The sequence below is a fragment of the Rhipicephalus sanguineus genome, chromosome 10, assembly GCF_013339695.2.
Source record: "Rhipicephalus sanguineus isolate Rsan-2018 chromosome 10, BIME_Rsan_1.4, whole genome shotgun sequence".
Taxonomy (NCBI): Eukaryota; Metazoa; Arthropoda; class Arachnida; order Ixodida; family Ixodidae; genus Rhipicephalus; species Rhipicephalus sanguineus.
In genome coordinates, this window is record NC_051185.1 from 73,105,522 (window position 1) to 73,126,976 (window position 21,455).

The 21,455-nt window shown below is 48.0% G+C and overlaps 1 protein-coding gene across 1 annotated transcript; it reads right to left on the reverse strand.

Moving 5' to 3' along the window:
* Positions 1-17,089: 17,089 nt before the first annotated feature.
* On the reverse strand, positions 17,090-21,070 carry LOC119406496 (uncharacterized). The gene has a single exon (XM_037673237.1). The coding sequence runs from the start codon at positions 21,068-21,070 to the stop codon at positions 17,090-17,092; it is 3,981 nt and encodes a 1,326-aa protein (XP_037529165.1).
* Between the last annotated feature and the right edge of the window lie 385 nt (positions 21,071-21,455).

Here is a 21,455-nt window from a genome sequence, read left to right on the forward strand (position 1 = left end):
CACTACGGCGTTCGAGGTGCACACCCAACATTACCAAACCGACGCGCAGTTTTCAAGCACGCGCGATACACATCGGCTCCGCTCGACGAGAACGACGCAAGCCGACCGGAAGTGGCGGCACAGACCACGTGGTTGCGCCCAGACGTCAGAGAGAAAAAAATGAAGAAAAAATTTCCGCCGGCGCTCTTGGGCGGAGCCTCGCTCGTCTGCGCTCCCTCCCTCGAGTCGCTGCCTAGCTCTCCGCGCGCTCGCGGCGTTGAGTTGAGGGAGAAAGCTGCGGAACGTGATCTCCATAATTTGGTAACACCACTTAGACTCGACGGATTCGAAAAATTTTTGCGGCATATGACTCGTGAAGAGTCATACGTCAATAATGAGACTATTCCAATATAACTAAGAAAGGTGTTGCAGGGCCCCTTTAAGTGCGAATGCACTTTATACGCGACCCTGAATCCGCCGTCAACCGCGCTCCTCCTCCTCTCCCCTCCTCCTCCTCCTCCCCTCGCCCCATGTGACTGCGCGCGCTCCGCCCTCCGCTCCGTGGCTGCGCGCGCCCCGCGCATTGCCTGTGCTGATGAAGGCCGGCGGCGAGACGCCGAACGAAAGCGTGCGAAGCGAGCCGAGCACCCCGAAGCCGATCTGGCTCGGGGACGCGCGATGCGTAAGCGAGCGCGGGCCCTCGAATTCGATCGGCCGGACGCGCGCTTCAAGCGAGACTTCCTGGACCGCAGCTTCGGTCACAGCTGCGCGGTGTGCGATCGACTGTGGTTCGACAACAACCTGAGCCCCATCTCGGGCGTGCGCAACGCCGCCAGCAGGTTCTTTGGAACGAGTTCGGAAGACAGATCATCATCATCAGTAAAAGTGACCTCCGTGGGTCGGCTGGCGCGTGCTCTCTCGCTGCCGTCTCCTTCGCTCGGCTCTGCAGTTTAGTCGCGCGCGCCCCCTCATAGCATCACCCCGTGCTTCGCACTTCCTCATACTCCCCTTCGGAGAAATGCGGGTTTTTTTCTCTTGTGTGCTCTCTACTTGTTGTAACGTAGTTGGTTCATTGTTATAAGCAATCGCTCCATTATACGCAATCAATACTGCTAACCCTCCGCCCCCTAATGTGAGGCCTTGTTAAGACTCCTTAGGGGGCAACGATGGTGATGATGAGAATGGCTAGAGACGGTCATGAAAAGCCAGCAGATGTATATCAACGACGAACGTGGTTATCTAGTTAGATGTTTTACGGGCCAGAACCGCGATATGATTATGAAGCACGCAATAGAAGTGAAATGCGGATTCATTTTGACCACCTGGGGTTTATTAAATGTGTACCTCAGTCTCGCTACCCGGTTGTTATTATATTTCGCCACCATCGAAATGCGGCCGCCATGACAGGGAATCCAACCCGAGTCCTGGATCTTAACAGTGTGAGACCATACCTGCTAACACGGCGCGTATAACCAGAATCAATGTTATTAGGTCGAACCGATAAAATGTGGCCAAAAAATCCGGAGAACTAACCAAAAGGTTGCCAAATTGAGACGAGAACATTAAGACCTAGAAGCCGGAAATAGCGAAGATTCTAGAAAAATAACTGTGACGTTTTCATTGAAACGGCTAAATTTAACATGGTTCTGGCGAAAATGCCAAAAATTACAGTATTCGAATACTTTATTATCAAAACTGCCCGGTTTAAGCCTAAACTGTTGATTTTTTTCAATCATATCGTGCGGAGTGAAGGCGTCTTGCGCTTCGCGCGGCTCGCACGACTTTCCTTCATAGTACCAGGAGTAGCAGCCTTTTGGCGACGACGAAAAAAAATCAAGTAACTTAACCGACTTAATGTCGCGAAGACTGGTTGAACAGATGAGCTGGTGGCATTGTATTTCTATTTCATTGCTTAACTTTTGTTTTGTAGTACTTTTGCGATCATCTGCCTACACCAAAGCCCGCTCTTCCTACCCAAAGTCACGAAACAATTGTTCCAATGCACGTAACGTGCAGCTGCTCTATAGCGTGATCGAAACGCGCACAGTTCAGAAATAGGCTTGCTTTCTCATGAACTTTCGCCGAACGAGTCACCGCTTGCACACACTGCGCAAGCGCGATCCTGAGAAACACTGAGTATCCTGAATGGAACACCAAGTGTTCGCACTTCTTAGTGGGTGCCTCCCAGCTTCACAAAAATTATGATTTATGGCCTAGTGGGTACCTTGCTAGGGTACTTGTATTAGTAGCCCCGAGAGAGTTTATAACATGCTCTAGAAATGCCGCTGTTCCACCTTTCGATGTGACTATGCTGCGCTTTCCGGCAGGCCTGGTGTTTTTTTCCCCAAAATGTAGATATCTGGGAAGCGTCGTCTTCAAACAGCTGGAACGCGATAGCGCAATCGGGCCCCGTTCGATCGCATTCCCAATCGCTATCCTGGCTTCGCTTCTCGGCGGACACTTCAACCATTCCGCTACGAAAGGAACGCCTGCGTAATGGGTCCCACCCATTACACAGCGCTCAGGCATAACTTATCATCATCAGCACCAACAACACCAACAAAGTGTGCAGGTGCGCGTGTTCGCCTTAGGACGCGTAGTGGTTCCTTCGCCAAATTTCAACAAGGAAGAATTATGGCGTAGTGGGCACTTCACAGCTGTACTTTCAGTACGAATTCTAATATAATTTGAAACAGCCAGTTTTATGCGCACAGACGTTCCTTTCCTAGCGGCACTGTTGATATGTCCACCGAGGAGCGAAGTCAGGCTAGTGACTGAGAAGGCGATGCAAACGGGGCCTCATTACGCTATCGCGTTCCACTCTTTGAAGGCGAAGCTCGAGCGTCCTCCAAGTTTTTGCTGTACCTCAAGAGTAAAATTTGCCATTGGAAGCCAGAAATACGCAATGAGCACCATGTTTTAGCACTGCATACTCGAACGCAAGTTACTGTGACATTAGACGATTTTAGTAGCGCGCGTTAACGGAATAGCGTTACCGTGCAGCAAGCGTTCGTCGCGGACAGCGCGTTTTAGTATAGCGAGATAGAGTTTACGTGCGCAAGTTGTGACAGCGGCATCACCTAGCGGACGGTGGACGCCCCCTAAAAAACTGAAAAGAAAAAAAAATTCACAGCGTATCCACGGGGGAATGATGAAGAGCTTGGGCGAAGCTCCTGAAGCAATCATGGTTACACCGTGAAATCTTCAGTGGTTTCGCCCAGCAGTAATCAAAGCGATAGCCCAGTACATCATCAAAGACGTGACAAACATTGTATATACTTATACAAGAAATTTTGTTAATCGTAAGTGGTAGCTAAACGTGGCTTCCGTTCCCCCTTCATTATAACGGCTTTATGGTCGGTGAAGTGATGGATCGGTGATGGGTCGTAGTGGGATGTTTGCAAAGACGAAGTAGTGGGCAGCTTGCAAAGGTGGTTACGCCGAACAACGGAGACGTGACAAGGTTAGACTAAGAGGAGCTTCGCCCCTAAAATAAAACTGAGAATGCTCGCCTGTATCCCGGCACGTAGCAATGTCACTACTTTTTTTTTAGTAACAACAAACGTAAATAAATATGCACCACGGATCAAAAGCGAAAATTTTTATGTTGCAGATTTGTTTACAACGATCTTCTAGTTACGCCTAGGGACGTTCGAAATCAGAAGCGCTAAGTTGTCCGTAGTACTCGGTCGTCGAAGCTACCTCAAGGTATGGGAAGCCATCTTACAGCCTTCTGCTACGAAAGAAGTGAATACCTCCACATATACCATAAATTCCGTTCAAAGCGGGCGTCCAAAACTGCCTCCACGTTTTGTACACTATGTTAACAACGCAAACACGGTAACGCTAAATTTGAAACAAATGCGTGCGTACGGTAAAAGCTACGCGTCAGTTAGCATACTACACATGCGCATTTCGATCCCGCTATTCTGCTAAGCCCACTAAACTATGACTGTCTGTTACCAGATAGGTATAGTTTGGGAAAAAATCGAGAGAGCGCAAAGTAGTCAAAAATTATCAAAATAGCCAAGACATTTTAACACGAAAGTGTTTTATGCCGGGGTTCTCCACGGCTCCACTGACGTATTTCCATCACGGATATGACGGTGTAAAATATAAAGACTAACAGTGGGCAAAGAAAAAAAACAGAAGAAAAAGTTCCGTCACAGCGAATCGAACTCACGACCGCTCGCTCCGCAGCGCGCAGCGCGAAACGGTTCGGCCACGGACGGCACGTTCTTCGCAATGCTAACGGCGAGCTATTTATATGCACAATTTGCGGGTGGCTGCACTCAGAGATCTGTGTTACAGTTTGTTTTCGTTATCACTAGCGAGATGGCGCGACGGGCTCGAAGAGCGTAGAAGAGCGCGCTTGAAAGGTCGTCGCCGTTGCGGCGAGCTCCCGCGTCTACAGGGCGTGGGCGCCTGTACTCAGAGATCTGTGTTACAGTGTGGTTTCGTTATCACTAGCAAGAGGTGCGACGGGCTCGAAGAGCGTAGAAGAATGCTCTTGAAAGGTCGTCGTCGCTGCGACGAGCGACCGCGTCTACAGGGTGTGGTCGCTTGTGCGTGCGCTTATGTCGTGGTCGCGGTGGTTTGTACGTCTCGCGTTGAGAGCACGAAGGTTCACTTGGCCCACTGCAGCGGCCGCTCTTGCGAAAGGAGCGCGGTGCTCACGCAGAAATAAGTTACAAATGTGACAGTTAGTTCGCTCTCATCCTGTGTATGTTCGTTCCGTGCGTCCTTTTGCTTGAGCAGCACGTTGCAAGTTTCGAGCTGCTTGCCGTCTTTCGCGTGACATTACAATTTGTTTCTGTAGCATTCATTCCTTCGCCCTTGGGGCGAAAGAATGCGCAAAAAACGCTCAACTACGTCTGTGAAGACACGTTTCACTTTCGTGTTATACCGATTCCTATGACAGAGGGATCAGCCATGTTTTTTTTTTGCCGCCGTCGACCTCAAGAAGTAGCCAAATTGGCGCAAGGTACCCAAATCTGGCAACCCTGATGCGAATTGTCAGCAACCACTTGGAAAGGGCTCATCACATAAATCACACATTACACGGCGGCGCTTGTCCATGGTGTGGTGCACGGCCGTCACTGCCACATGTGACGTGGGAATGCGCAGCAAGACACAAAAGGCAAACTCGCCTATGTTACGTATGTACTCTAGGGAGCCGTGGGAGATCCTCCTCGCTCGCCCAGGGCTGGAGGTCCAAAGATGCCTCTTGGACCAGGCGAAACGTGTAGCCAGGATCACTGGAGTCCTAGAATAAGGACCCACCTACTGCTCTTTCCCATTCTACCCATTCCCCTGAACAATCAATAAAGTTTTTCCACCACCACCACAAAATATAATAGTACTGCTCAGGTCATCATTACCATCGTCAGCAACAATATTTACTGACATAAAACTGCATTCCTACCATGATCCTTCGCGTTTACAATTGCACAGGCAAATACAATTTTTCGATACTTTTGTTTCCATGCCTCACGACTACTTTTTAGCAGCAAAGGGTAGGGGCTCAGGCTAGTTGGTGCTGCATGATCTCTCGAGTAAAAGCGTGAAAACACAACAAGATACGTCGTCTCCTCTTGTCTTTTGTTGTGTTTCCGCGCTATTACGATAAAGATTTTCGGCTTCCCTTGGATGCCATTCGCGTTGACATCACTGCGCATAACTTATAACTGTTTACATATACGTTTTTGCTGTCACTGCAATCAAACTACTTATTACGTCTGTAACGTTTTGTCTTTCTGTGCATTTCTTCATATTATATGAATTGTTTTATCGTCCACCTCAGGGCCAGAGTAGCTACGCTGCTCGGCTGCTGAACCGAATGTCGCGGCTTCGATCCCGATCACGGCGGTCGCATTTCGATGGAGGCGAAGTGCTGGAGTCCCGTGTACTGCGCGGTGTGAGTAGACGTTAAAGAGCATCAGATGATCCAAATTTCCGGAGTCCTCCACTACGGCATACCTCACAATCACATCATGGTTTTGTCATGTGAAACCTCGGATATTATTGTTATCAAATGTTGTATCACTGTATTGTCTTATCGTCTTGTTTGTATTTCTGTCCCCCCCCCCCCTGTCAATCTGAATCTGGTTTATGTGCCCTGTTGCTTGTTTGATATACTCAGAAGTACGCCTTGAATGCGGCTCTGTAAATTGCTAAGTGAAATACCTCAATCATTGTTGTTATATATTGCTATATATTGTTATAGTGTTTGCCTTGCTACTATGTTTTACAAATTACTGTGCCAATAGCACTGTATTAACCCGCAATGATAGTTTCACTGTAGAAATTGTTCCGTTTTATGCCCCCCCCCCCCTATGTAATGAACCTAGTGGGCCCTTAGGGTTCTTGAATAAATAAATAAATAAAAACAAATGAAGGCAAGGAAGGGATGACGGTTAAAGATAGACGGAAATTAAAGAGGTGCATGACAAGAAGAAAACTGCTTGCCACCGATGTAGAGCTGTGCCACATCACACGTTGTGCGTGCGTCGCTTTACCAATTGAAGTTCGCTGCGCTGCATTGATGCGCAGTGCAGGTTGTGAAATTCTGGACACAAAAGTAGGGCAGTTTCGCACAAGGGGTGCCAAGCCTGAAGAAAGTGCGGAGCTGGGCAGCCTTCTTTATTTCTCTACGGTTTTTCTCATTCTTTCCTTCTTTTTCTTTCTTTTTCTATTGTCCATTTTTTCTGTTTTTGTTTCTTGCTTTATTTCTATTTATTGCTGTTCTTCTTGGTATTTTTTCCTATCTTTCTCTCTATTTCTATTTCTCGGATGCTTCCTCGTTCTTTTTTATATTTTTATACGGGGTTTTGCCTGCGTTACGCCAAGCGACGACAGCAAACGACAGCATACGACAGCATGGCCCCTAAAGTGTTCCGCATTTAATATCATCGTCAAGACGCTCGAAGAACAAGAGGAAGAATACTTCTCCTTCGCGCGATCCCGCGCGCAGTTTGCTACAGGTGGCTGTGCTATACGTGGCCTTGCCTGCGTTACGCCTAGCGATGACAGCATACGACATCACCGGACAGCCCGGGCCCCTAAAGTGCTCCGCACTTAATAGTTCGAGAGTCAAGCTCTTCTGAGTTGTGGTCAACTTGAATGGGCGATCGGCCAGTGCATGCTTTCAGCCGGACCGTTGGAAAACTGTGATTTCGTGCTCCCTATAACTTCAGAGCGCTGCGGACCAAGGGGGCATATATGTCCTTAAAAGAAGGTAGTCCCCATATTCCGGCGCGACCTTCGTACGAAGGCATCGAAGAAGCCACCACACAAATGAGGGCGTGAAAGAGGTTCATTATACCAAAATCACGTTACCATGAAACATTTTGGGAATCTTCTAACAGGCTTTACGAAAATATTTATTTCGTGGTAGCTGCTTGGCCTTCGCAGAATATCTTAATTGTAGTTATTCAACATCTTGCAAAAGAAATGCCGCGGGTTTTTCGTGAAGCAATAAGAAGTTTCTATAGTGTCCTCTGCCATTTAGTACGATGGCAGTGAGTGCACGAAGCTTGTCGATGACCACTCCGAAGTGGCCGCTTCAAGGCACGGCTACGTGAGCTATACAAAGGAGGCTACCGAACCTTTCATCAGCGGTGTTCGCTTTGTTCGGCGTAAGTTCAGACGGAACATTGAAGTAGGGCTAACGGCTTCGGCCCCTGCAGAAAATTTATTTATCGAGTATGCTAAGAACAGACAAATGCTCGAAACAACAACAAAAAAGATAATCATCTGTCCTTCTTTTTGTGTCTTGCGACAAGTTTAATGCAGTCCATTACACAGCATGGACCTGATGAAGGACGATGGTCTCTGCATGTTCGACGGTACGGTACGGAGAACTTTATTTAAAGATCCGGAGAAGTGCCACCCCTTAGGGTGGCACTTCTCGCATTGTGCGCATTGTGCGCAATGTGCGCATTGTGTTGAAGGTCTGAATACCGTTAAGTGATTGTCAAAAGGGGTTGATACAATTTTTCGTTGGATATGTCGCAACAGCAGTTGTCATTGACGATTCGCCTTGGGCGCGGCTCATTCATGGCGTTGTGCAAAAACAAAAAGACGTCAGGACATTCCATAAAATTTATAGCGCGGCAAGCGCCATGATTATTATTATTATTATTATTATTATTATTATTATTATTATTATTATTATTATTATTATTATTATTATTATTATGCCCAGTGATGCAATGACGCGTAGGAAATAAGGAACGCATAGGCTCACAACAAGCACCCTAGGGGCACAACGTTATATTTCCCACTGCAAACACTCAACGCCAGGAGGACAGTTCTGAAGCTGTCCACGGAATTACAAACGAGGACGTGACCTTCTATAGCAAGGTTCAGCCTCGCTCAGCTGGATAAAAAAAACGAAACTTTACTTGTACTCACTTCAAACTTAAAACGGCTTAGCCAGACACTCGAAAGCCTTTCAAGATGATAATAATTGGATTGTCTGCTGTCTCTGTCAAGAAGTGCAGATAGCTTAGGCGCCGCACAATATTTATCGATGAATACCTTCTAACATCTCGCACACAACAAGTACGTTCGCTTATTTAAGACGCGTAGAAATAGTGCGTGGAAATAAAGACAGCGCTAGTCCTGTGTCTACTTGTCCGTGTTTGCAGTCTTACTAATGGGTCCCCTGTTTTCTCTGTCTTTTCTGTTGTGAGGGCTCCGTACTATCCAACATCCCGATAAGCATCAATGTGTGCGTAGCTTAGAAGCTTGGTAGATTGACCTAACTAGTATTCCATGTCTACTGGCGAGAGCTACAGCTCTGCGCGAAAGACGGCAGACAGTGACAGACAAAGACAAAGTTCCAACCGGGCTTTATTGTGCCAGTCGACGAAGTGGAGATAAGGACATATCGCTTCATCATGACTGGCGGTGGTTAGCACTTGTAAAGACGGCTCGTGAACACGGCAACACAAGACAAGACACACTTATGTCCACAAGAAAGCGGCCTTGTGGCCTCGTGTTTACCAGCGCTAACCACTTTCACTCGAACCTGACAAGGAAAAGTGATAGTCAGTCATAAAAATGTACGCACTAGGGAGAAGAGACGATCATAACCAAAAAAAAAGAAGAAGCAAAGGCACTATCCTATTGATTGAACCGAACTCGGGTCACTTCCGGAGAGTAAATATTTTTACCATGCAACAACGCGATGGCTTGCTCAGGCGTATGGCGTACTCCCGTCTCATCTGCACAGCTCTGAAGATAGGAACTGCCGCAGATGTGAGTTCCTCGTATTATAAGCGCTGTTTTTTTTTTGTTCTTTCCTTCTCAAAGACATCGGATGCGGGCAGCGCCGCGGTTATGCAGCCTGTTTATTTTTCATTAATACGATCCAGATCTTTAATAAAAGAATCCTATGACCGTCAAGCTCCTGTAATACCAGCGCATGGACCAACTTTACATCAAGGCTGAAATACAAAGCCGCAGCTGAGGAGAACCTTAAAGGGACACTAAAGGCAAATATTAAGTCGACGTTGATTGTTGAAATGGCGGTCCAGAAACCTCGTAGTGCTACTTTTATGCCAAGGAAGTGCTTATTTTGAAATAAAATCACGTTTTAGTGGTCCGCATCGCGTTAGCACACTTCAAATCACCCACCTGAAATCAGACTTTCATACGTCACTGCTGCCGTGCCCAACGTTGCCCGCCTTTACTGCGCGGCCGCCGACACTAGTAGCAGCAGAGCGAAAGTAGCGAGACCCACAGCAGCAACAACGGCCATCGAAGCCATCGAAGCTTGCCGCAATCGCCGCAATGGATGTGGACGAAGAACTTGACAACGAGACATTGGGTCGCGACACTGGGCTCAAATTCAGCGAGCGGGTTCATTCCGCGGCACCCAGTGAAAAGACACATCGGTTTCCTTGCTGCAGCACTGGCGTTGTGCACCATTCGGGCATCCGGCAATATCACATGCATACGGTATTTTGTCGAACTCTCTGTCAGAGCGACTTCCACGAGCGCACAAAACACACGCGGCAGTACGCGATCCCGAAGCTACAAATGAGACGCGACCGCGTGAGCGAAGCAGGGCGCCGGGCGAAGCGCAGTTCGGCGAAAACGGAACCTTTGAACCGCGCGCGCCGTTCCAAATGTTAACGCCACAGAGGTTCTTTTTTCCATGAATCAAACGGAAACGAACAAACAGCATTTTATTACATCTTTTGATGTACGGAAGTTTTTTTTTTATTGCTGCTAGTTTGATTACTAGGGATTTATTGTAGGCCGACTCTCATACGTCATCGGGATCACTTCGAAAATGTCCCACTCGTGGCGCTCATCATGTGATACATTTAGCTTAATTTCTCGGTAAGTGGGGCACTGCTGTTGATAATATTGCCGTTTTAGAAGTTCTCATACATTGAGCTTTCACTCTGACATAAATTGTTATTTGCCTTTAGTTTCCCTTTAATTGAGTAATGAAAAATAATCGTTAATTAATTTCAGTTACATGGCGCGAGGGCAGTTGTTTATATGAGAAAGTTGTAGGCTGTCACTACTTGCAGCGTACCAAGCCTTTAGAAATGCAAAAGGTCCACTTAATTCGAGATATTCGTCGTCTAATTTTAATTTCGATATCGAATCTGATCACACCCGACGCGCAGGAAACGCGACCACTCTGTTACATAAGAGCGGAACTACTAAGAGTGGAACTATCGACCATTTTGTTACATAAGAGCGGAACTATATACTATTCTGCTTTCCTTGTTCAATTCAGTAATCATGAGTTGCAATTGATCCCCTTGTTACTCATCAATGCGATGTCATCAGTGAATCGCAGGTTACTAGGGTGCTCTCCATTAACACCTACCTCTAACTTTTCCAAATCTAGTGCCCTGAGAGCTCCTGTAAGCACGCGGTGAATAGCATTGGGGAGATCGTCTCTCCTTGACTTACACCCTTTTGTTGTTGGAATTCTGTCGTTTTCCCGATGGGGGAATGTGGTGGCTGCAGAGCCGCTGCAGATTTCTTCCAAGAATATTGCCACGCCTCCTTCTTGTTTTATTTTGATGTATTCGGATTTGACCAACAAGGACGGTTAGCCCCGGCTGACGCTGACCGCGCCGCAGTGTTCGAGAAGCTTCGCGATTGTAGTAGATGATTTTGTTAACATTGCGCGCAGGACGCGAATAGTCTAGATTATTCCAGAGCTTGCGCGACCACCAGTGATAAGACTGGAAATTTCGATACGTGATGTATAAAAGACGGCGTGTCCCTGCCATTAGCAGTTTTACAGCGAAAGCTGTTATGAGATCATTTCTCCGGCCGTTTTTGGCGCCGTAGTTGTCCGCCGCCGCCGCCGCCGCCGCCGGTGTCCGTAACCAGTATCGCTCGAAATAAGAAAAAAAAGTAAATAAGAAAAAAATTCCAGGATGGAACGAGGTTCGAACCTGGGTCCCCTGCGTGGGAGCCCAGTATTCAACCTCTGAGCCATGCCGGTGCTTGAAACTGCATTGCAAAAAGGTCCTATACAGGCTTCATGTCGGGAAGGAACCTCATTAGCATACGCAATATAGCGTGGTTCAAGAGTAAAATAAGCACGAAGCGTCGCACAACGCGAATTCTGTAACCAGGCGTCACACAATGCGAATTGCGCAACGAGTATGTTGTTGAATGCTTCCAACCCATTACAAAAGGGCTCTGCCATAATTCTTCGTCGTCATCAGGCGCAGAATCAACAAAGTGCGCATAATCCCTTACATGCGTTTAGCAGGTACCAACGCTCTCTGTAGAATGACGAAAAATGGCACAGTGCCTGCTGCCCTATTTCTAAAAAATTACAATTATTTATAGCATAGTGGGTTCCTCGCAAGTGCACTTGTATTGGTTGCCAAGGAAGCCCATAAGCGCATGATCCACTTCCTCGGGATCTCAGTAAGATTACAATGATTTATAGCGTAGTGGGTTCCTCGCAAGTGCACTTGTATTGGTTGCCAAGGAAGCTCATAAGCGCATGATCCATTACCTCGGGGTCTCAATAAAGTTCTTCGCCCCCCCCCCCCCGTCTCTCTTCCACGTCAACGTATACAGCATGACGGGAGAGGGAAATAGCGACCGGGCGTCACCCAATGCAAATTACATAACTGGTGGGCCGTTTAAAGATTCCAACCCATTACAAAGGGCTAAGCCATAATTCTTCATCGTCATCAGTCGTCACGTCAACAAAGTGCACATAATGCCTTACAGACGTGCAGCTGGTGCCTCGCTTCTCCATAGAATGACGAATAATGGCTTTGTGGGTGCTTCCCAACTTCACAAAAATTTTGATTTGTGGCGTAGTGGGTATCTTTCTAGTGTACTTGTATTGTAGCCCCAAGAGAGCTTAACGGGGTCTAGAAACGCCGCTCTTCCAGCTTTCGCTGTGACTGTGCTGCGGTTTCAGCGCAGGCCTGGCGTTTTTCGACGGCCGACGCCCTGTTCGCCGCTATCAGTGTACAGCGCGTATTGCTGTGGCTTGAGTTTTCATTTCCCGGCCACAAGTTCGGCCAAATAGAGAGTTTCATCTTGAACACGCCGACTGCTGTTTTCGTCGACGTCAGCACCCACCTCACAATATTGTATATGGTTCATCGACGTTCTCATTCCGCAATGCCTGCATGACTGCTGATATTTCGACCGAATAAAATGCCTTCTCGTAGTCTATGAAGGCTATATATAGGGGATGGTTACAATCCGCGCACTTCACTATCACGTGATTGACAGTATGAATATGGCCTATTGTCGAGTATCCTCAAAGAAATGCTGTTTGGACCTGTGGTTGATTGAATTCTAAGGTGGTCTTACTTCTATTAGCTATTATCTATGTAAATAGCTTGTAAACATCAGCGAGTAAGCTGAACGGCTTGTAATGTTAAAAGTCCTTGACGTCCCCTTCTTATGGATTACGATGATGCTAGCATTCTTTCTTGATTCTGGCACCCTCACCGCCAAGAGACACTTCGTATACAGGGTGGCCAGTTTTTCTTACGTATTCTGTCCACCTGAATGAAAACCCACAGATAATGAAGCCAAAGAAGGTATAGAGGACGTTAAATGTACTGTTTTAAGTGTACTGTAGTAATTGCCATATAGATTATTACCATATAGATAATTACCATATAGACCGTACCTGCAACCTTCGGATTACACGCCCGATGCTCTTACCGCTTGAGCTGCGGTGGCGGTCGTCCCCGCGGCTACTTATGTGTTCTGGAGCGGGATCCTGAATTCCTGTACTTTCCCTCTCACTGCCATTAATTGGTTTCTTGCGTATCAGTTGCTGCCCTTCCTTTATTTCCTTCAAGTATAGGGGAGTTCGAGACTTTACATCATATGGTCACTGCATCGTGTCCTGCCAACGACTTACACAGCCTGCACGATAGCAAGTTGGGCGCACAGTATGAAGCTTATTTCATTCTTAGTTTCGCCATGACGGCTCCTCCACATCCAATTGTGGCCGCCAGTTTTCGGTAGAAGGTATTCAAGATCCGTAAATTGTTGCATTTTACGAAAGTCTACTAATAAATCTCCTCTAGCATTTTCAGGACTGATGCCATATTCCCGCATTGCCAGGGCTCCAGCCTGCTTCTTGCCTACCTTCGCATTAAAGTCGCCCATCAGTAGAGTATACTGTGTTTTTACCTTACTCATTGCTGATTTCACGTCCTCATAGAAGCTTTCAACTTAATGGTTATCATCACTGGATGTGAGTGCATAAGCCTGTTAATTAAGCTCGACATGTCCCATGTTTCTTGGCCCACGTGGTATCAACGAAGTACATTGTGGAATTGTGGAATACGGGTGACATTGGCCATATGAACATGGTAATGAAAAGAATACTGCCTTATAAAAATACATTTTAACCAAAGTAGTTTTGCAGCGGATGTGGCCCAATCTGGAAATTCATCAAAGGTGTAGTGGTTATGGTGCTCTAGTGGTCACCCGGACGTCCCGGGATCGAATCCGGGCAGCTGCGGCCGCATTTTCGATGGAGGCTAAAATATTTGAGGTCCGTGTACTCAGATGTAGGTACGCGTTAGAGAACCCCAGGTGGTCAAAATTTCCGGAGCCCTCCACTACGGCGTCCCTCATAATCATATCGCGGTTTGATACGTTAAACTTCACCAATTAAATTAATTGTTGTCGTTCGTTTCGGCAGGACGTTTTAGCCAGTGTTGTTATACGATCGTAATTTGGTGGCAGGTCTCTGTAATGCACGTTCCCGTACTGGCTTATAATGCTGGAAGCTTTAGTTTCAGCAAATAAACATACATGAACGCAGTTTCAAGAAGCCCTTCGCGTTCTTTTGGGCGACAAATTGAAAGGACCCGTTGCCCTACGTAACTCGGATATTATTCTATCTGAATCTTCTGCTCATTCGGATGGGCAAGTCGCTATTTCAACGGGATTTTATTTTTGAATTTTATCCGTTTTCGTTTTGGATATTCATTTGCATCTCTCGTGGGCTATGCCAGGAGACTGATACTCTCTGTGGAGTTCTTTGTAGACACTGTAAAGTATTCGAATACAAAGAAATTAAATTTAATAGGACAACTACCTTATAGAGAAAACCCTTAGAAAAGGTCGCAGACAAAGCAACGATTCTCTACTTTTTCTCGTTAAAGTGGAAAGCCGGGCAAGGCAGAAAGAATGCATGATTAAAACAAGCGCAAGGAACGGACGGCCGAGTTGAAAAGAAAACATGACCTGCTACTATTTTCAAACTCTCCCTTGCCATTGGGGTAAATTAGTGTTGTTATTGTGCGTTTGTGACGTGTAGCTCAGTGCACATCCCAACATGGTGTGTCAAGCTGCCCAGGTTATTTTAGGTGATGTGTTTTAGAGCTTCGTTAGAAAGCAGTAAGTGTAAGTTTATTCTTTCCTGTTTCTACATCGTTCATTGGTTGGTTGGTTGGTTGGTTGATTGATTGATTGATTGATTGATTGATTGATTGATTGACCACATAACTTCAATCACACAAGATTCGCAGCTAGCAACACTTTATTATTGTCACTAGTTCATACTAATTACGGAAAACACTCTTTTTATAACGCACGATTGTCGATTTGGTACAACCTCCCTCTAAATGTTTAGCAGTCTTCATCCTTAGATCTTTAAAAAAAGCATTATTCGCATTTCTTCTAGGCAACTTAGAGTACTGAAATGTGGAAAACTTCACTTACTCTCTATTCAGGCCTGGAAGGCAGCGCTCGACGAAGTCTAAGCACACCCTCGTTCCTGGCAGATAACGACAGAACTTGCTATCAAAACTTTTAATTAATTTAGTAAAACAGTTACAATAAACGGATTACACTTTTTCTTCAGTTACATATTTTGGTGATATAGTTCGATTACATAGTTCTAGCCGTAAAAGGCAGTGGCGTGCGACCAGCCGCTGCACTCAGCTCCGCTCAACTCCAGATCTTGCCACACCCTCGCCTCGTGACGTAGCTGCCCAGTGTTCTGAGACGATGATCCGTGTAGGGCCAGATGACGGCGAAGGGCACAGTTTCGTTTTCAGAACCTAGGGCAGCGGATGAGCAGCACACTCCCCGTCTGGCGATTCACATTGTGGGCGCCACCATCATTTTATGGAGTCATCAGATGCACAAGGTCTGATATGGGACGAACAAACGACTTAACAGATCCATTCTTTGCCGTCTTCACTTCCGCCTTCCGGACGTTGCCGTCTGCGCTAGGTAGGCATTGCACGATCACGCCGACTGGCCACTCAAAACGAACGACTTGCTTATCTTTGAGCAACACCAAGTCGCCGACTTTGAGGTTTGGTCGGTTGATTTGCCACTTTCTTCGTTGTTGAAGTGTGGTCAAATAGGCGGTGCGCCATCTCTTCCAGAACCTTACGCCATTCGCTTTTGTAGAGGTCGCCAATTGCAACATCCTCCAAACCTGACGTCGTGCATCCCAACTTCTGTGTCAGGATTGCCGCTGGGGTCAAAATTACGGGCGTTTCCGGATCAGAAGACACGGGAATGAGGGGCCTAGCATTTATGATTGCGGAAACCTCGGCCATGAACGTTGTCAGGATATCCTGGGTCAGTCGATGAGTGTGGTATTGCAGCAGCATCGAGTCGAGGATCCGACGTGCGATTCCTATCATTCTTTCCCATACTCCGCCCATGTGAGAGCTGTGTGGTGGGTTGAAGACCCAAGTACAGCCCCTTTCAGATAGGAACTTCGCCAGCAGCGAACGATCCATGTTTTGTGGGCTCATGTTTAGCTCCCTGCAAGCTCCCACAAAGTTTGTGCCGCGGTCGGAGCGAATTTGCTTGATAGGCCCTCGTATCGCGAGAAAACGCCGCAATGCGTTTATGAAACTGGATGTCTCCAAGCTTTCAATGACTTCGATGTGCTCTGCACGAATGCTCAGACATGTGAATAACACTGCCCAACGCTTGTTGTTAGACACTCCGCCTCTTGTGCGGCGGGCAGCGACCATCCATGGACCAAAAACGTCGACTGCAACATTGGTGAATGGGGGATCGGTGGTCAGTCGGTCCTTTGGCAGATCAGCCATCTTCTGTTCCTGTTGTCGACCTCTAAGTTTCTTGCACAAGATGCATTTTCCTATTATGGATGTGATGCGTCCCTTGCCAGCGATAATCCACAACCCGGTTGACCTTACTGCTCCTTCCGTGAAATGTCTGCCCTGATGTTGTACTTGTTCATGGTAGTGACGTATGAGAAGTGTGGTAACGTGGTGCCGGCCTGGAATGATGAAAGGATGCTTTTCGTCTTCCGGCAGATCACTTCTGCGCAAGCGGCCACCAACGCGTAGAAGGCCCTTCTCATCAAGAAATGGATCCAGCGAAGTGGACTTCTGGAAACAGGTCGTTTGTCTTCAAGAGCGCTTATCTCTTCAGAAAAGGAATCTTGCTGAACGGCGCGAAACACAGTCTTCTCTTGCTGTAGAAAGATCCTCGACCGCATTCGTCCACTCAACGTCACCCTTAACACGATGAACAATTCGCAAAAGAAATGCTAAAGCGTGGACGAGTTTCTCCCAGCTCGAAAACCTGCTGAATCGCTCAGCCCCAAGCCCCTGTTTTGTCACAACCGATGTTGTCAAGCTGTTAACTTCTGGGCGCACATCTTTATCTTCATCTGGAGACACCAAGCAGAACGCGATGGCTGCAACACAGTTTCTTCACCCTGTCGAAGAAAGTCCGGAACATTCAACCACGATGTGTGTCCGAGTTTCGTCGCCGAGACCATTCTTGTGCCATGGTCTGCAGGATTCTGATTAGTGTGAATGTAGTTCCACTGCTCTGGCGTCGTCGTTTTGCGAATGCGATGCACCCTATTTGCCACATAGACGTAGAATCTCCTTTTTTCATTGTGTATGTAGCCTAATACGGCCTTGCTCTCGATGTAGAACTTCAGCATGTCTGGTTGCAGATCCAGTTCCCGCTGGATAAGTTCAGCCAATTCGACTGCGAGTACCGCCCCACACAGTTCCAGTCTCGGAATGGTAAGCTCAGCTAGGGGGGCCAACTTGACTTTCCCCATTAGGAATCCGACGTGGTGTCTTCCTGTATTGTCGGTGACCTTTAGGTACGCCACGGCTGCGACAGCTTGTGTTGATGCATCGCAGAAAATGTGGATCTCCTTGCGCTCAGCTTCTGAAACCGACATCGGTGCATACGGTCTTCTGATTTGAAGACTCTCCAGCGTTTCAATAGAACTTTTCCAGTCTTCCCATTCTTGCTCTCTGTGAAGTGGTAACGGTTTGTCCCAGTCATATCCGTCGGCTGTTATCTCGCGTCGAAAGTGCTTGGCTCGTGCAGTCACCGGAGCCACGAACCCCAATGGGTCATACAAGCCGTTGACCGTTGCGAGAACACCACGACGTGTGCATGGTTTGTCTTCAGGTGGAGTGCGAAAAAGGAACGTGTCGTCGTGCACGTTCCACAGTAGCCCTAGGCTACGTTGCGCAGGCAATGTGTCTTTGGTGAAGTCAATTTCCCGGAGGTCTGCCGCGCGGTCGCGAACGGGAAAAGCCTCAAGTACCTTCTCATTATTTGAGACAATTTTATGTAGCCGTATGTTGGCCGTTTCCAGCAATTTCTGCGCCTTCTGCAGTAGCTCGACCGCCTCTTCCTCCGTGGGAACGGACTTCAGTGCGTCGTCGACATAGAAATCGTTCTCCACAAACTTCGCTGCCCTCTCTCCGAACACACGTGAGCCCTCTCGGGCTGTTCGTCGAAGCCCATACATTGCTACGGCTGGGGATGGGCTATTTCCAAAGACATGCACTTTCATTCGGCATTCCACAATATCTTCCGATATGTCATTGTTCTTGAACCACAAGAACCTGAGGAAATCGCGATGATCTTCTCGGACAAGGAAGTTGTAGTACATTTGCTGTATGTCCGCCATCACCGCTACCTGCTCCTTTCTGAAGCGTATTAGCACTCCGATGAGGCTGTTGGTGAAGTCCGGTCCCGTTAGAAGGACATTGTTCAACGAAACTCCCTTGTACTCCGCGCTGGAGTCAAACACAACCCTGATCTTCCCAGGCTTCTGCGGGTGGTAGACACCGAAGATGGGCAAATACCAGCATTCCCTCAAGTCAGCGAGCGGTGAAACTACCTCAGCGTAGTCATTCGAGAACAAGTCCTTCATGAAAGCTACGAAATGTTCCCTCATTTCGGGGTTCTTGCACAATGTGCGACGCAGACCCAGGAGGCGAGACCAAGCTTGCTGCCTATTGTTCGGGAGGCGGCACCTTGGCGTGCGGAATGGAAGAGGACCTACCCAGCTATTCGAACGATCTCTAACGAACTCTTTATCCATGATCTCAAGAAACTTTCTATCTTCTATGGACAGTGCAAGTTCGGTGTCTTCTTTGGTTGTTTCGAACAGCGTTTCGGCAAACCTGTCTCTGACTTCCGCTACCGATAAGGCACTCGACCCAGACCATGGCCCACCTTTAGGCTGAAGAACTCTGCTCTTCTTTACAGTAAAGTGAGATTCACAAGGCTCTAGGATAGATGGTCGACCACCACACAACACATGAGTCTTTAGAACACTTGCAGTGCTTGGCCTCCGTGCACGGCCGATGCAAATGTTCCCAACGATCACCCAGCCGAGGTCGTGTTTCTGAGCGAACGGAGCATTCCGTGGCCCGTTGCGTGTCTCGCGCACCTTGTGTGCTGCAATAACGTCCCGACCGAGAAGAAGCCATATCTGTGCTCGAGGATCCACAGGTGGAATGCAGTCTGCTATGGGACTCAGGTGTGGGTAACATTTGGCAGCTTGAGGAGTTGGTATTTCACTTCTGTTGTTAGGAATGTCGTTGCACTCCAGCAATGGCGGAAGCTCAAGGCTGATTTCTTCTGTAACGCCCCGCACTGAGAATCCCTCGGCCTGTCTTGCGGTGACTTCGGTAGTTCCTGAGCACGTTGTCAAGGTGTAGTTGGTCGGAAACCCCTCTACACGGAAGACGTCCAGGAGCTCAGATCTGACCAGTGACCGATTACTTTGGTCGTCCAAAATGGCATAGACATTGACCGTTCTCAGTGGCTGAGACTTGTAAGTTACCTTCACAAGGCAGATCTCTGCGCACGATTTGCTCTCATCACCACTTTTGCATACTTCAGTACGTGTGGTGGTGACGTCCCCTGAAGGTTTTTGAGCGTTGGCCTCGTCTTCCGCGGCTCCAGATGGTTCACAGGTGCTCGTGTCTGAGGGATGAAGCGCTGTGTGATGCTTAGCCGAATTACATATCCAGCACTTCAGAGGGATGTGACATTGCCTTGAAATGTGGCTCGTCGACTTGCAACAACGGAAGCAAATTCCTTGCTTCTTGAGGAAATCCTTCCTCTCATCGACGCTTTTCTTGGCGAACGCACGACAACTTTCGATAGAGTGGGGTTTCTTGTGGAATGGACACCACTTGTTTAAGCTCCCTGATTCCTTAGCACTGTTGACGCTCAACGGCCCCGTATCATTCTTTTCTGGAATGACGTCTGCTTCGGTTTTCCTCGCTGACACTGCTCCACCGCAGGAGTTTCTCGGAACTTGTTTTCCTTTTTTCGGATGGTGATCCGACAAGGCATCGTTTGTACGTATAAAGGAACTAGGGTCGTTCCTCACCTCAGCCTCGTTTCTCACGAACTTCGAGAAGAAAGAAAATGGTGGGAACGCCGTTTCGTTCTCTTTCTTGTGCCTTGAGCCTGCGGTCATCCATTTCTCCTGGAGGCCCGGTGGGAGCTTTAAGACGATGCTGTTCACGCCTCGCGCAGTGTCAAAGTACTTCAGTCCTGCCAAGTACGGGTCCGCTTTCGCTGCCTCCAATTCAAGTAGCAAGTCTCCGAGTTCTCGAAGCTTCACATTGTCTTTTCCCGATGACCGTGGGAAAGCTTCTAAGCGTTTCATCAGCGCATCCTCCACGACTTCAGGGCTTCCGAAGGTGTCGTTCAATCTTTTCCAGACAGCCTTCAGCCCTGCTTCGAAGTCATGTATGTAAACTGACTTTAGCCTATTAGCTTGCATTGATGACTCCGGGCCCAACCAAGCAATGAGTAAGTCAAGCTCTTCCTGAGCAGAAAGTTCAAGGCCACGCGTAGTTGCTCTAAATGACAATTTCCATGCTCGAAAGTTGGCCGGACAGTCATCAAATTTAGTGAGGCTCGTAGAGAGAAGGTCTCTTCGGCTGAGGAACTTCAGTATTCCGGTCAGATCGGAACTTGCGTCACTTGAGGCCGTAGAGTTCACGGACAGCTGGTTACCCTGCTGGACAGTCTGGTGGTGATGAACATGTGCACCGTCGTTCCGCCTGCTGTTGAGGTCATCACGGGGAGCGTTGTCTTCTGTATGAAGCTCAGAATGTCGATGCGTTGGCGCGTGCGCGGCCTCTTGGCTCTGTACGTAATCCGCAGTGCGCTGATCGGGATGCAGCAGCGGCAGTGCGTGCAAGCTCTCCCCGCCATCCTGGACCACGGCTGCTTCGAGAGCACCAGCATGCGCCTCTGCCGCAGCTGCCTCCTTTTCATGACGAAGGATTTCGAGCTCGGCGTCGACCTTGGCCCTCTCTAGCTTCATAGCTGCCTCCTTGCGACCGAAGTGAGCCCTCGTTTTGGCGGCCTCGGCTTGCGCACGAGCTTGTACGGCAGCCAGGCTGATAGTTGACGAACTGCAGGTGAGCCGTGATGACGAAGAGCGTGTGGAGTGGACCGAGAATGAACGTCTCGATGGTGGCTCGTCTCTGACGCCTAAATCTTCACTCTTCTCCCCTAGGCTCCCCGTGACGAGAACGCGACTCTCCTCCTCAATTTGTCTTCATTGATCCAGCTCTTGTCGACTTTCGGGGCAGTTCGTCTTGACCAAGAAGGCTTCGTATCTGGCGAACACGTCCTTGTACTGCTCGAAACAATCGCGCAGTGTATTCTTGGCCGTCTGAACATCTTTCTTATTCGTGGCCGAAAGC